The sequence below is a fragment of the Apium graveolens genome, chromosome 2, assembly GCF_009905375.1.
Source record: "Apium graveolens cultivar Ventura chromosome 2, ASM990537v1, whole genome shotgun sequence".
In the NCBI taxonomy this organism is placed as follows: domain Eukaryota; kingdom Viridiplantae; phylum Streptophyta; class Magnoliopsida; order Apiales; family Apiaceae; genus Apium; species Apium graveolens.
Window position 1 is genome coordinate 14,284,015 of NC_133648.1, and position 17,839 is coordinate 14,301,853.

The following is a 17,839-nucleotide window of genomic DNA, read 5'->3' on the forward strand; positions in this document are numbered from 1 at the left end:
GTCTAGTTCTTGATAGCTTGGTTAATCTATGCATGTATATAAAACAAAATGATTCACGCTTACTTACCTTTATAATGTAATCCACAACTAGACCTGTTCTCTGGTCTCCCAATGCAATTGACTAGAAAAAATAATACAGTGGTGTCACCGTGTCAGAGAAACCGTATATACTTAAACAAAAAACTACAGTATCTAATTAAGAAACTTTCGACCGCTAATACAAACCTTCACGAAAGTATCAAGATCATCATCAGGTTCTATTCCAAGATCCTTTTCTCTTCTCAAAAGTTCCATTAGCATATCTGTATCAAATTCTATATGGTTAGATTCATGATCTAAAATTTACAAAATGAAACTAATCGACAGATAAAAGATAAATATATATTCAAAATCTACACCATTTTCTTTAGGCTTACCTTGCTTGAATCCAAATCCTTGACACCGTCCTGAAAGTTCAAGAGTCTCCCTCACTGTCATTTCAGCTGTGTGCCGATCCCGTTGACTGACATATGCAGAAATCCTTTGGGCAACAAACTCATTTAGTGTATGCCCATTATAACTGATTTCCCTGGTTATAACGATTGCTTCAAAAAGAATGCCTCACAATCACATTAAGTATCCATTGCAATCCCTAATTTTTCTAGCACTTGCAACCAGAAAACACTAGCATTTCAAAAGAAAAAACATACAGCAGTAACCATATATCAAAAGAAAATAGATCATTGAGGTGGTATTCTAAATCTATTATTCTTTTGCAATCACTCTCGTCGGCCTGTGCATTCATTATCAACATTCAGCTCATACTTAATAATCTGTATATCCAAGTAATATAAAACTAATGGATGAATATCAGTTAACATGAATCCTTCATATGTTGTTTATGTTTCATATTATTAACTTGAAAACAGGTCCAAAACCTCCCTCTCCAAGCTTATTGTTGTGGGAGAACGAATTTGTCGCCTTTTCAATAAAATCAAAGCTAATTAGTGGCAGTTCCAACTCTTCGCCCTCAATCTTGGTTAGGGCAATACTTTCTGAACTGAATTTCAACCTTTCTGCAAAAAAGAATAAGATTAATATAAGAAGGTAGTTTAGTTCTTTACTGGTCAAAAGTCAGTTCATTCTTTGAATGTATTTTCGACTTTTTAAAGTAATTTTAATTAAAATTTGTACCTTCTCTCTTCAGCCTTTTGTTCTTTAATAAGAACACAAGTATCACAGCAAGTAGTACAAATAGTACTACAGAGACTACAATGATCCATACTTGCCTGTGTAATCTGGTTCCCCCTATTTTCTCTGTGCAGCCAGATAGTTAAAAGAAAACTTCAAGAAACTTCACTGTTATCAGTAAAAAGTGAAGACCCTTAATATACAGAGCAGGGAGTTTACCTAATTCAGATGCTGCCATTCTTATGTAAATATCTGGCCCATCTTCAGAGTATCCTTCTAGGTAATCTACTGACAGGTCTAAGGTGAGAAGTCCTGCTAGGTAATTAAAAATAAGTCTCGAATAATTTTTATCAATAAAAAGATAAGAAGCCATTTCAGTTAATGAAAAGAATGAATTTAATTCAAGACAATGTTAAGAAAACAATGAATTCAGTTCAAGACAATATGCATACCTTATATCCATAGGTCAAATAACCCCCTAAAAACTTAAATTTCCTCTTGTATACGGCTAATAGAAGATCGATTGCCCCCTAAATAGAAGAATGTAGACCTTATAAATGTCGTAATCGAGGCCCTTTTCGATCAAGTACTCAACAGAAGCAGGTCTCTGAGAGCCTTCCACCTTGGGAACTGTCAATTACTGAGTCAACTACTGAGTCAAGTGGCGAGTCAGGTACATTTTCCATTTCTAAATCGGACGCGTTTCTCGACGAGTCAGTGCAATACGAGAGAGAGGAGAGATTTGTAGTAGTAATATGAGATAGTTTTGTACGAGATATTGAGAAAAGAGAACAAAATAGAGTTCTTGAGAGTGAAGATGCCATTGATTTTAATGGATAAAATTTTGAGTTTGAGCCCTAGAATTGGGAAGATTAGGGGAAAATGAACATACAAATCAATCAAAAAAGGCTAAAATCAAAATAAACATTTATGTATGTATAAATTTTGCATAACCGGAAAAGTAGACAGGGAGAAGAGCGGGGGAGAGAGAAAGGAAGAGAGAGATGAGAGAGAGACATTCAGATCTGTGAAGTAATTAGACTGCACTATTTGTTAAGGCGGGGTGTCATTTGGGGAAAAATGGGAAAGAGCGGTCCATTTGCCGCTTCAATTTTCACATGTTTTGCCCTTATACAGCATATATTTCAATAGAATTTTTATTAAAATTTAAGTAAATAAATATTAAAAACTATTTTACATATATATATATATATATATTCATATATTTATATTTGATAATTTGTGTATATGACTTCAATCAATATATCCTAACATTCACACGGTTGGATCGTTGAAAAAATTATACAAAAAAATTATATTGGTAGTCGGAAATGAATCTTGTGTTTGGAAGTAGTGATTTCACCAAATTTTTCTATTTTCGTCATTCAAGATGAATTTAAAATTTTTTAATAGTTTTTTCATGTGACTATAGTAATTATATGTAAACATCCGTACGGTTGGATCGTCGAAAAATCATTTTAAAAAATTAATCCTGTAAATCGGGAACGAGTCTCGTTGTCTGGAGGGGTACTTTTACCAGATTTTTCTAATCCTGGCATGCAAAATGAATTTCAAATTTTTTAATAATTTTTTCTTATGACTAAAATCGATATATCCTAACATCCGTACGGTTGTATCGTCGAAAAATCATTTTAAAAAATTAATCCTGTAAATCGGGAACGAGTCTCGTTGTTGGGAGGGGTACTTTTACCAGATTTTTCTAATCCTGGCATGCAAACTGAATTTCAAATTTTTTAATATTTTTTTCTTATGACTAAAATCGATATATCTTAACATCCGTACGGTTGGATCGTCGAAAAATCATTTTAAAAAATTAATCCTGTAAATCGGGAACGAGTCTCGTTGTCGGGAGGGGTACTTTTACCAGATTTTTCTAATCCTGGCATGCAAAATGAATTTCAAATTTTTTAATAATTTTTTCTTATGACTAAAATCGATATATCCGAACATCCATACGGTTGGATCGTCGAAAAATCATTTTAAAAAATTAATCCTGTAAATTGGGAACGAGTCTCGTTGTCGGGAAGGGTACTTTTATCAGATTTTTCTAATCCTGGCATGCAAAATGAATTTCAAATTTTTTAATAATTTGTTCTTATGACTAAAATCGATATATCTTAACATCCGTACGGTTGGATCGTCGAAAAATCATTTAAAAAAATTAATCCTGTAAATCGGGAACGAGTCTCGTTGTCGGGAGAGGTACTTTTACCAGATTTTTCTCATCCTGGCATGCAAAATGAATTTCAAATTTTTTAATAATTTTTTCTTATGATTAAAATCGATATATCTTAACATCCGTACGATTAGATCGTCGAAAAATCATTTTAAAAATTAATCCTGTAAATCGGGAACGAGTCTCGTTGTCGGGAGGGGTACTTTTACCAGATTTTTCTAATCCTGGCATGGAAAATGAATTTTAATTTTTTTAATAATTTTTTCTTATGACTAAAATCGATATATCCTAACATCCTTACGGTTGTATCATCGAAAAATTATTTTAAAAAATTAATCCTGTAAACCGGGAACGAGTCTCGTTGTTGGGAGTGGTACTTTTACCAGATTTTTCTAATCCTGGCATGCATACTGAATTTCAAATTTTTTAATAATTTTTTCTTATGACTAAAATCGATATATCCTAACATCCGTACGGTTGGATCGTCGAAAAATTATTTTAAAAAATTAATCCTGTAAATCGGGAACGAGTCTCGTTGTCGGGAGGGGTACTTTTACCAGATTTTTCTAATCCTGGCATGCAAAATGAATTTCAAATTTTTTAATAATTTTTTCTTATGACTAAAATCGATATATCTTAACATCCGTACGGTTGGATCGTCGAAAAATTATTTTAAAAAATTAATCCTGTAAATCGGTAACGAGTCTCGTTGTCGGGAGGGGTACTTTTACCAGATTTTTCTAGTCCTGGCATGCAAAATGAATTTCAATTTTTTTAATAATTTTTTCTTATGAATAAAATCGATATATCCTAACATCTGTACGGTTGGATCATCAAAAAATCATTTTAAAAAATTAATCCTGTAAATCGGGAACGAGTCTCGTTGTCGGGAGGGGTACTTTTACCAGATTTTTCTAATTCTGGCATACAAAATGAATTTCAAATTTTTTAATAATTTGTTCTTATGACTAAAATCGATATATCTTAACATCCGTACGGTTGGATCGTTGAAAAATTATTTTAAAAAATTAATCCTGTAAATCGGGAACGAGTCTCGTTATCGGGAGGGGTACTTTTACCAGAGTTTTCTAATCCTGACATTCGAGATGAATTTCAAATTTTTTAATACTTTTTTCATGTGACTAAAATGAGTATTTCTTAACATCCGTATGGTTGGATCCTCTAAAAAATCATGAAAAAAATTTATCTTTTTCATCAGGTATGAAAAAAATCTAGTACGAGGCAACACCCAACGGTTTTTTATGAAAAGTCTTGTCTGAAATAAATTGTGACAACAGTTTTTTTAAAAAAAACCGTTGTCTTAGATGATCAACTTTTTTAAATCTTACGGCTGAAATTAAATCTACTTTTAATCAACGGCTCTAATTACACCAACTCAACAATCCAAGTGAATGTTTTTTCACCAATCACATGGTGCCACCTCATCACAAGCAATGCTTCAGAAATTTCAAGAATCAGACTTACAGACAACGATTTTCTATGAAAAAAGGTTGTCTTAGATGAACATTGACAACATTTATTTGAACAAAGCGTCTTTTAATCTAATGGCTGATATTAAATATACTTTCAATTAACTGCTCTTATTACACCAACTCAGCAATCCAAGTGAATATTTTTTCACCAATCACATGGTGCCACCTCATCTCCTCTTAATGAACGTCTCTCATTATACCAGCTCACCAATACAAGTGACAATGGTTTTATGAGCAAAACGCTTGTGTGATGTCGTGACATACAACAGAATAAAGACACTTGTATGTCAAGTGATATTTAGACAACACAATGCAAGTACGTTGTTTGATTCCAGCTTAACTAATCCATTGAGAAAACACTTGTCTCATTCCAACAACGGTGTTTCACAACGTTGTCTCCATTACTTTCAGACAATGCAAAATTAAACTGTTGTACAAACTACCTCATTTGCACAACATATCTTTAGAAAGGCTTGTCTGTGTCGATTACCTAGACAATAGTTTTTAAAGCATTTTGGAATGATGAAATCTTTTTATTTAAACAACACCTTATCTCATAAAACAGTTGTCTGATACGATATGCTAGACCTATTGTAGTAAAGGGATTCACACAACACACGTTTTCTGGTTTTTAAAAAACTGTTGTGTAAAATTTCTGGGCAATACTTTTTTGGTCAAGCGTTGTCTGATGGGTGTTGTCTGATGGCATTTTTCTTGTAGTGATATGTAGTGACCCTACTTACCAACTACCACGGACCGCAACAGGTTAAAGTATGTACACAAGCCACACACACACATGTATATTACAAACGTCCAAATCCCAACCATTCAAACTTAAAACTGAATAATAATAAACATTATTACAAACTTCACAAACATAAACTATTCCAAAAGATGTTAGCTAGCTTAACTCGATCAACCTGGACCCCTAGATCTCGCACTGGATTGGGGATCCTCGCTACCAACAGGTTCCTTCTTAACTGAAAAAGAACATAAACAACATCGCACAAATGAGCTAACTAGCTCAGCAAGTCACATTGACAAGACTGAGAATAATGATCATCAAGTGAAAAGAGTTAAGGATAAACTTGACAACCAATATGGTCTGACCACGAATCTGGTCTACAATTTTATAAAACAATCCAATTCTATCATAATAACAGAATAAACAATACAAAGCAATAAACAAAATCATAAGCAACATTTGTTGTCCAATAATGAGATGGTAATAAAAGAATCAAAGTGTCAAGGTTATAAGGATTTGTTCTTTCAAAGCATAAGGTACAATGGTTTGAATATATAAGCAATTTGATTCAGTGGTTGGTATTTAGTTTGTATGTATTTGTGGAGTAGTATCATATAGCTGTGGTTCGTATTCGGGTAATCAACAATCAATGGTTCAGAAAGAATAAGGTTTATGGTTCAAAGATCAATAACTGGAATCAAGGTTTAGGGTTCAGTGCTTCAAAGCACTTGTAATATAAAACAGGATTATCAATAATCTACAATATATCTTGAGAAAGTTCAGAACACTTGCTTGATATTAGCTTGCTATACTTCACTGTCTTCCAATCACAATCTCCTATTCCTCGACTACTTATTTCCCTTTCCTACGCCTTGCCTCTTCTGCTCACATATCATAAGTATCTATCAATACTCAACTCATACGATTCTATTTGTTATACACATCCATCTACCCTTCATTTTACCCAAATCCGACTAACGGTTTAAAAGTTATGCTAAAAACAAGTAAACTCTGAATATATAGACCGAAAGTCAAACAAACAAGTCACATATGACACATAACACGTCACACACTCAATGAAATTTCATTTATAAGGATGTATCGGGTCATAAACAGTCTTTCGGGTATTTAATATGAATTTTAAAACTTTTTTCGGAGTCCAAACGGGTCGTTGGGTAAATTATGAAGCAATAAACAGGGTTCGGTTGGCCAAATCCGGCTTCAAAATAATTTTATAATAATTATCGAGCCTTGAAAATAATTTAAAATAATATTTTAAAGCTCGAAACTATTTTTCGGAATTTTTAAATCATTTAAAAATAATTAAATCCAATTAAATAATTAATTAAAATAAATTAATAATTAATTAAATCAATTAATCAATTAATTTTTGAATTAATTGACCAATTAGCTAATTAATTATAAACTAAAATTAATTAACTAATTAATTCAGATTTATTTTTGAATTTAAAATAATTTTCGGATTTAAAATAATAATTTTTGGAATTTTTAATAATTAAAAACGAATTTTTATAATTAAAATAAATAGGAAATATAATTTTTAAATAATTTATAAACAGGAATCCTATTTTTGCAAAGTTTACAAACTATAGGGACTGAACTTCATCGTTTTCAAAACAACAGGGACTAAAGTTCAATTTTGCATCCCCGTCGCCGGAAAATGCCCTGTCTCGCCGGAGACGACGTTCCCGGAATCCTCACACCTCCACAAGCTCCAGATTTAATCTACACAATACCAGGAACACAACCATTCAATCAAATCATTCTAATAACCCCTGAGTTGGCCGGAAATTGGCCAAGAAGTTCGCCGGTTTCCGGTGAACTCGACAAAAACTTCAAATGACAACTCCCTTCAAACCAGGGATCGTCTGTTAATGAGCTATACACCAATCGATTTCAAATTTCAAGGGGAACAAAACCCACCCATCTAGAACATCTAGTAACCCCTCGAACAAAAAGCCCTAAATTTCAATTAAGAACATTGATACGGGTTATAAACCCTAATTTCAAAATTTGAAAATTAAACTCAATTTTTAACATGTTATTGAACTCCAAATCAGTCATGACATATCAAAATCTTCAGGAAAACAAGGTCTACAACCTGCAAGCATCAAATCATTCAAACAATCATCCGAACAAAAATTTATAATTTTAATCAAAATAATTCGAAAATAAATAAAAATATAGAAAACACTACGCCATAAGTGGGCTACTGTAATGCAAGTGTTACAAGGAGTGTTACATTAGGTATGAAATTTTTGTCATATTTTAACACCTCTCAATTAGTGTTACAATAATTATAAAGTTAATGTTACACCGGATTTATGGTGTTGCACAACATGTAACACCAGCACTTGGTGTTACATTAGTTACTTTTGTTAGTCCCTTAACAATATAGCAAGAATTACAGAAGGGGGTTTGAATGGAATTCTTGAACCTTTTTCTTAAAATAAAAATGTTCAACTCGATTATAAATATATTTGTTTTGATTAGCACAATGCGGAATGTAAACTTAATTGAATCAAAACATAAGTAATTAAAAACAAGAGTCTTTAAAAACTTTCTGTTGGATTTAAACAATTCCACCAGAGATATATATAATATATCGAGAGGACTCTGTGAGCAGAAATGCTCACAGCTGCTTACAAATGGAACTACTGAGAATACAGGAAATGCTAAAGATTCTGCTTACCAAGATTTCTCTGTTTTTGTATTTTTCAACTATCTCAGTTATTTCTCTGTTTGCTACTCTCTTGGTTTATATAATACCAAGATTACAAAGTCAAAAAGACTGAACAAATATAAAATCTAACAGTCTTAAGCTTTGCTGCTTTTTGTCCTATATTACCCAGTTAATGGGCTTCCACAATGTGTTTGTATACATCTCGACGGTTGTGTGTCAGCTTTCACTGTTCAACTGCTGTTTGAATTCTTCATATGATCATCCGTCGACTTTCAGAATATCCGTTGATGATTTAATTGATCATCCGTCGACTGCTATATTAAACATCCGTTGATAGTCATTTGATCATCCGTCGATGGCTTTGTTAATCATCCGTCGGTAGCTATTTTGGCACTTGACTCTATATCACTTATGCAGAATTACAAGACATCAATTATGTACAATTAATCAACCTATTCTGCATATCTAGTTAAAGTCAACATGACTTATATGCTACTACAGATTCTATACAAAGGTGCATACATAACTGTGCTTCAAACTTATTATTACATAAGCTGCTCACTCGATGGATAATAAGTTAACCATCCGTCGGGACTATAATGAGTTATCCGTCGGGACTATAATTCTTATCCGTCGAGTGCTACATAATTTCACTAAGTAAAATCTACTTAGATATTTTGTTTATGAAATCATCAAGTACACAACATATGCACACCAACTTTTTTATTTTTAAAACATTTAAGTGAAAATATTATCATTAAACTATTATTAAAGTTATATTCTAGATTATTGATGAATCAAGAATGTAATATATAATATTTTATAAATAATAAAATTTATAATGCGAAAATATAACAATCACTTTCTAAATTTTTTATATAATGAATTAATAATTTAATAATTAAAATATAAAAATTAGAAATCATTCACGGTTTTTTAAGTGAGAAATGGGCGGTATTTTCCCCGCCTCAACGATAAAATCCCGTACTTGGTCAATTAGACAAAACATACTCCGTTAGATACTCTCTCTCTCTCTCTCTCTCTTTTCTTTGAAAACACACTCTCTTTCTCTCTCAAATTCAAGGATGAACCAATGATGAAATTGGAGATTTACTATTTGAATACACAATTATATTTCTCTAATTTAAAGGTTGTTACTAAATATTCAATTTATTTGATTTTGTAGGGTTTCGAGGAATCCAAATTGGGATTTTAGTTCTTGTGGACCGATTAATCGGTAAATATTTATATATTTGCTCTGATTTAACATATTTACATACTTTCTCTACTTAACATATATACATGTTGTGATGTTGGAGGCGATTAGGGATTTGTAATTCGGCGTTAGGAGTTTGAAATTTTTAATTTAGTCCTATTGGGTGTTAAAGCTTCGCTAAGTTATGTACTAATTTCAGTTGGGTTTTCAGTTTTATGCTCATATCCATTAACCCCATTCTGTTTGCTGATCAAGGTTTTCGATATCAAAAACTAGATGTTATTCTTACCACTGTGAGTTTTTCACTTATCATTTATTTCTATTTCTTGTTTCCTATTTAACAATTGAATGAACAATTTGAAATGTTTATATCTGTGTGATTACTTTACAAAGTGTCGACAAGCTAAGGAAAACCGGACAGGTTGTGAAAGTAGCTCCGAGACATTTTAGCAACCATTTGATGCCTAAATTGCTTGATGTTCCTAATATCGACAAGTTGATTATCTTATGAGTGAGCAGCGCAAGGTTTGTTTTTTAAGGCGTCTACATTCGTGTGTACAGTTATAGTGCCATTAGTGCCTATGTAGGATTTTAATGCTATTTTTATGGACTATTTCATAAATGACACTTAGATGCTGAGACTTTTAACCAGCTTATAATATCCTCCTCGATTACATTTTTTACATCCACTTGTAAATTAATTGATTCACACTTATATGTAGTTACTAGTCAGTATCATATAGTTTAAGCTGAAACCTTACTAGGAACCAAACAAAAGAATTTAACAGACTCTTATGCATGAAAATGGTTAATTTATTTAGTACACGCTGTTTCCCGAGATCATCAGATTAATACTATTATGTCTATCTTCAAAATCTATCCTAAATATTTCTAATCAGAGATATATACATTCAGAAAAGTCTGGAAAGAATTATTTACTTGGAAGTACTGTGTGTGTTACGATAAATTGACCTTGTATAATTCTCCAATTACATTTTTTTAAAATATTTGCTAAACCTAGGGGCTTCCTTTACCGTCCCAATTTGACGAATTAGACTATGGCAGTATTACATTATGGTTGCTTTCGGAAATACTTTGGTAGCTGTATCTTGTGAAGGAATTTACGGATGAGCGGAAGCGTGATATAACAATTATTCCGTAAAAACCATGTATCGCACATATAGAAAAACGTATAAATCAGAAAAAACGGAGGAATCGTAACCATACCTTAAAATCGAAGCTTTATAATATGGTTGCTAACAGTTGCTCCTCAGCATGTGAAGCACTCTACCGGTATCCACCAAGAATAATCCTCTTCGATGAAGCTTTTTATAAAACCAAGCTTTTATAAAAATGGAGTTTTTGGGGGGAAGAGAGAGAGAGGAAGAAGATGGAGCCATCTCATTCTATTTATAGGGCTCTTCTAGGGTTTTTCTTAATATATCAATATATATATATATATATATATATTAGCCCCATATTTTATCTTTATAACTATCACTCAGTGAATAACTATTGACACGTGAGTAATCTCCATTAGTTGTTCAACTTATCGAGTCATGTTCAGTGAACTTATTCCCTAATAAGCACCTACATACTAGCTATAGTGTCACCACACAAATGCCTATGAGAACAGACATCCTCCTGAAGGGAGCAAGCATAGTATGTCCCAATTTTTGCGGATCCACTAACATCCGATTAGTTATCCTATGATCAGGAACTGTTTAAGTCTAGAGTTATCATCTTCTAGATCTTACTATTATAATCTCATTATAATTCTGGAAGCTTTACTCTAAACTATGGAGCATCTCATTTAAAACACTTTAAATAGATAAAGCCCATAACAAAACCAAAACAAGTCTTTTATTAATTTCAATGAAATCAAATAGGAATACAAGAAAGTTCTTCCTAATTCATCATACATGATTGGATTTAGGACAAACACTTTCATCTTGTCCTTAGTCTGCATCAACAGACTATAGGAATATTTTTCTCCAATGATGAAGCAATCAACTGATATTAAAAGTGTCTTATATCCTTAATAAATTAACAGGGTTAGCTAAAGATGTTACTTTTGCATCTTTATTTGTGTTGTTTCTTGGTCAATTGCTATAAAAGCTATACATCGATAAAGGTTGTATCCATTACAAATAAATACAACATTAACAATGCAATATCAGTTGCACAATAGAAAAATGTATTTCTATTATAGCGAAAAGGTACTCATTTGTTTACTGTAAAGGCATTGACTAAGTCTCTGATAACTAGTTTGTGCACGTCTTCAACCACATAAATTGCGGTGTTACAATGCTGTCAAGGCACATAATCTTCATTTGACAAAAGTTTTTGAAACTTTAAATTTTTTGGTGCTTATTGCTGAATTCAACATAACTCTAACTTTATGTTGTCCTAGTAATCTTTTTTAGCTTGATTTGTCGATCGTACTTCATTGCTTGATTTGTTGTTTTGTTTTGAGCTTATCTTTACTACAGCTTAGTTTACGAATTATGTTTTTGGTTTGAGCAGTTTAATGGTACGCCTACAAGACCAAGACTTTCGGTGTTCTGCTCCCATAAACAGTTATATGCTATGCTGGTTGATGATCATAACAAGAATTTTTTTTATGGAGGTACTCTGCAGAAAGCAATGCGTGTGGACCCCGCCTGTAGCACTGTTGTAAGTACACATTCTACATAAGTTGATGTCAAGAGAGTAGACCATATCTTATAGAAGGTGCTTATTTTAAAAGAACCGAGAGTTTTTGTCTACTTATCACTTGGAAAAATCTTGTGGTTGAGTTTCTTGACGTTGATCTTCTGTTTAGATTAGCTTTGTTCACATTTCATAATCTCAGGAAGCTGCAAAACGAATTGGTGAAGAGCTTGTCAAGGTTTGTATTGATCTTAACATCAATGAAATATCTTCTTATGATCGTAATGGATTTGTCCGTGGTGCAATGATGGACGCCTTTGAGATTGCGATTTCGTGTCATGGATTCTTCACTACAAGAAAAATGACATCAGACAACACCCATCAGACAACGCTTGACCAAAAAAGTGTTGCCCAGAAATTTTACACAACAGTTTTTTAAAAACCAGAAAACGGGTGTTGTGTGAATCCCTTTACTACAATAGGTTTAAAACTATTGTCTAGCATATCGTATCAGACAACCGTTTTATGAGATAAGGTGTTGTTTAAATAAAAAGATTTCATCATTCCTACAATGCTTTAAAAACTATTGTCTAGGTAATCGACACAGACAAGCCTTTCTAAAGATATGTTGTGCAAATGAGGTAGTTTGTACAACAGTTTAATTTTGCATTGTCTGAAAGTAATGGAGACAACGTTGTGAAACACCGTTGTTGGAATGAGACAAGTGTTTTCTTAATGGATTAGTTAAGCTCGAATCAAACAACGTACTTCCATTGTGTTGTCTAAATATCACTTGACATACAAGTATTTTTATTCTGTTGTATGTCACGACATCACACAAGCGTTTTGGTCATAAAACCATTGTCACTTGTATTGGTGAGCTGGTATAATGAGAGACGTTCATTAAGAGGAGATGAGGTGGCACCATGTGATTGGTGAAAAAACATTCACTTGGATTGCTGAGTTGGTGTAATAAGAGCAGTTGATTGAAAGTATATTTAATTTCAGCCATTAGATTAAAAAACGCTGCTACGCTTACACAACAGCTTTTGTTCAAATAAATGTTGTCAATGTTCATCTAAGACAACCTTTTTTCATAGAAAACCGTTGTCTGTAAATCTGATTCTTGAAATTTCTGAAGCATTGCTTGTGATGAGGTGGCACCATGTGATTGGTGAAAAAATATTCACTTGGATTGTTGAGTTGGTGTAATTAGAGCCGTTGATTAAAAGTAGATTTAATATCAGCCGTAGGATTTAAAAAAGTTGATCATCTAAAACAACGGGTTTTTTTCAAAAAAACTGTTGTCACTATTTATTTCAGACAAGACTTTTTCATAGAAAACCGTTGGATGTTGCCTCGTACTAGATTTTTTTCCATACCCGATAAAAGAGATAATTTTTTAAAATTATTTTTTAGATGATCCAACCGTACGGATGTTAAGAAATACTTATTTTAGTCACATAAAAAAAGTATTAAAAAATTTTAAATTCATCTCGAATGTCAAGATTAGAAAAATCTGGTAAAAGCACTACTTCCCAACACGGGATTCGTTCCCGATGAACAAGATAAATTTTTTAAATGATTTTTTTGACGATCCAACCGTACGGATGTGAAGATATACTTATTTTAGTCATATGAAAAAAGTATTAAAAAATTTTAAATTCATCTCGAATGTCAGGTTTAGAAAAATCTGGTAAAAGCACTACTTCCCAACATGAAATTCTTTCCCGATGAACAAGATAATTTTTTTAAATGATTTTTTCAACGATCCAACCGTACGGATGTTAAGATATACTTATTTTAGTCACATGAAAAAAGTATTAAAAAATTTCAAATTCATCTCGAATGTCAGGATTAGAAAAATCTGGTAAAAGCACTTCTTCCCAACACGGGATTCGTTCCCGATGAACAAAATAAATTTTTTAAAAGATTTTTTCACACTTGTTTGTGATGAGGTTGCACCATGTGATTGGTGAAAAAACATTCACTTGGATTGCTGAGTTGGTGTAATAAGAGCAGTTGATTGAATGTATATTTAATATCAGCCATTAGATTAAAAAACGCTGCTACGCTTACACAACAGCTTTTGTTCAAATAAATGTTGTCAATGTTCATCTAAGACAACCTTTTTTCATAAAAAACCGTTGTCTGTAAGTCTGATTCTTGAAATTTCTGAAGTGTTGCTTGTGATGAGGTGGCACCATATGATTGGGGAAAAAACATTCACTTGGATTGTTGAGTTGGTGTAATTAGAGCCGTTGATTAAAAGTAGATTTAATATCAGCCGTAAGATTTAAAAAAGTTGATCATCTAAGACAACGGTTTTTATCAAAAACCCTGTTGTCACAATTTATTTCAAACAAGATTTTTTCATAAAAAACCGTTGGGTGTTGCCTCGTACTAGATTTTTTTCATACCTGATAAAAAAGATAAATTTTTTTAATGATTTTTCAGAGGATCCAACCGTACGGATGTTAAGAAATACTCATTTTAGTCACATGAAAAAAGTATTAAAAAATTTGAAATTCATCTCGAATGTCAGGATTAGAAAAATCTGGTAAAAGTACCCCTCCCGACAACGAGACTCGTTCCCGATTTACAGGATTAATTTTTTAAAATGATTTTTCGACGATCCAACCGTACGGATGTTAAGATATATCGATTTTAGTCATAAGAACAAATTATTAAAAAATTTGAAATTTATTTTGCATGCCAGGATTAGAAAAATCTGGTAAAAGTACCCCTCCCGACAACGAGACTCGTTTCCGATTTACAGGATTAATTTTTTAAAATAATTTTTCGATGATCCAACCGTACGGATGTTAGGATATATCGATTTTAGTCATACGAAAAAATTATTAAAAAATTTGAAATTCATTTTGCATGCCAGGATTAGAAAAATCTGGTAAAAGTACCCCTCCCAACAACGAGACTCGTTCCCGATTTACAGGATTAATTTTTTAAAATGATTTTTCGACGATCCAACCGTACGGATGTTAGGATATATCGATTTTAGTCATAAGAAAAAATTATTAAAAAATTTGAAATTCATTTTGCATGCCAGGATTAGAAAAATCTGGTAAAAGTACCCCTCCCGACAACGAGACTCGTTCCCGATTTACAAGAGTAATTTTTTAAAATGATTTTTCGACGATCCAACCGTACGGATGTTAGGATATATCGATTTTAGTCATAAGAAAAAATTATCAAAAAATTTGAAATTCATTTTGCATGTCAGGATTAGAAAAATATGGTAAAAGTACCCCTCCCGACAACGAGACTCGTTCCCGATTTACAGGATTAATTTTTTAAAATGATTTTTCGACGATCCAACCGTACGGATGTTAGGATATATCGATTTTAGTCATACGAAAAAATTATTAAAAAATTTGAAATTTATTTTGCATGCCAGGATTAGAAAAATCTGGTAAAAGTACCCCTTTCGACAAGTGTCTGGTAAAAATCTGGTAAATGTTAAATTGTTCAATTCAAACAAGTGTTTTTTGAAAAAGCACGTTGTATTAATCTACCTTATACAAGTATTTTTAAAATAAAACACTTGTAACATTCAGACAACCGTTATCGATATTTATAATCTGTTGTAAAATTTATAATACTACAACAATCTTAAAGAAAAAACCGTTGTAGAATTCCAACAACGGTATTTCCTAAAAAACACTTATGTAAAGTAACTTACCACAACATGATTTTAGAAAAAACCGTTGTCTATACTTTTACTAGTTTTAAATTTTTTTTCGGAATAATTATATGCCACCGTTTATTAATTTATACGAGTAACCAATAACTTACACCAAATTAATTTGTGTTTATTAAGATTTGAAATCACCTTTTTCATAGAATTTTGAATTCTTTTACCTATTAGTATTAGACGTTACACGAATATTAATAGCGTCAACAGATAATCACATTGATGAGGACATAACGTGTAGATTAAGTTAAAAATGTAACTCATAATATCTATTTGTTGGTTTTGTGGACTTCGTACGGACGTTAATAGCGTTAACTTACGAATATTACTCGTAATAACATAAAGCAGCACATAATCTATATACTAACTTACAAATACAAGTCATAATAACGATATTAGGATTTAGTTGACATTATCTACGAATGTTAATAGTGCTACTTTTCAGATATAACTCGTTATAATATTATTCGGCGTATCATATGTGTGCTAACCTACAAATATACCTAATAATTATACTTCAAATTTACATTGTTAATTGTTCAATTCAAACAAGTATTTTTCGAAAAAGCACGTTGTATTAATCTACCTTATACAAGTATTTTTAAAATAAAACACTTGTACTACCACCTTAAACGAGATTCATTCCCGAATTACAAAATATTTTTTTTAGATGATTCAACTGTACGGATGTTAAATTATATAGATTTTAGCCATGTGAAAAAATTATAAAAAAATTAAACTTTTCTTGTATGACATTATAAGGAAAATCCGGTAAAAGTAAAATTAACAAGAAAATTAGAATTTTAAATATTTAAAAGTTGGTTCAGTAGACAATGGTTTATCTTTCCAAAAATTAAAATTAAAATTAGGGTTTAGGTGATCTAACGTGATAAATAACAAATATACATCTATAAAATAATTCTTTAGATTATGTAAGTCTATAATGCCAATGCATACTTATATTAGTGATGTTCATGAATAATTAAAAAATAAAAATTTAACTTCTACAATTTTTTAACAAAAATCCAGTAAAAATATTATTTTCTTAAACAGAATTCTTTCCAGAATTTTATAAAATATTATTTCGACAATCAAATCGTATGAAAAAAATAATATTTATGTGACAAAATTTATTTCAAAATTAAAAAAAAATATGTTTATAATATTAAATTAAGAATATTCATAAAAACACAATTAAAACTTTGTATCCCGCCAATTTTAATATTTTGTTTCCCATTTCTTTTAATTTTGTCTCCCGCTCCCGTTTTCATTCCCCATTCAATCATTTTCATTTCCCCCTTTACAAATTTGGGGAAAACATCCCGCCTTCTCTCAATCTCTCACTCGATATATACACACCCACCTGTGAGCTTCTCCTCTCTCTGTCTCTTACTAGTTTCAATTAGGGTTTGAAACATATTTTGATTCAAAAAGTTCTTGTTCAATTAGATTTCAGGAGTTTAGTTAAAGGGATTTTAGGTTTCAGTAATTTGGAAAAATATATTTGGGTTCAAGCAACTACGGCTTACAATATTTCTTGAGGTTCAATTATGAGGTATAGTATCCATTACCTTTTTGTGTAAATTGATTTATATGTTTGTATGTTTCATTTTATTTTTTGTAATTATGTATTCCCTTTACCTTTCTCTCATGGGATCTGAAATTTTGTTGTTAGTTACGTTTATGTGTTTGTATAACCTCTGGCTATTTCTTAGTCGAGTCATCTCTGGTTAGACTTGAAAATTGGAACAAAAACACAAGTCAAGCGGCTCTAGCAGTTAGGGAAACTGACTCTTCATACATTTGTTGAATCATTGAGATGTCAAGAGCCACTAGATCCATGCTCATATTTTCATAAATCAGCTACTGGAATCATTAGGTGATTTTCTTATATTGTTTAGGAGTATTTAGTCAATTGTCTTTATTTTTCTTTTCAATCAATCATGTTGA

The 17,839-nt window shown here is 31.7% G+C and overlaps 1 protein-coding gene across 1 annotated transcript; it reads left to right on the plus strand.

Moving 5' to 3' along the window:
- The first annotated feature begins 11,720 nt into the window (after positions 1 to 11,720).
- Positions 11,721 to 12,616, plus strand: LOC141685704 (uncharacterized). The gene is made up of 3 exons (XM_074490794.1): positions 11,721 to 11,744; positions 12,052 to 12,201; positions 12,380 to 12,616. The coding sequence occupies exons 1-3, from the start codon at positions 11,721 to 11,723 to the stop codon at positions 12,614 to 12,616; spliced, it is 411 nt and encodes a 136-aa protein (XP_074346895.1).
- The last annotated feature ends 5,223 nt before the right edge of the window (positions 12,617 to 17,839 follow it).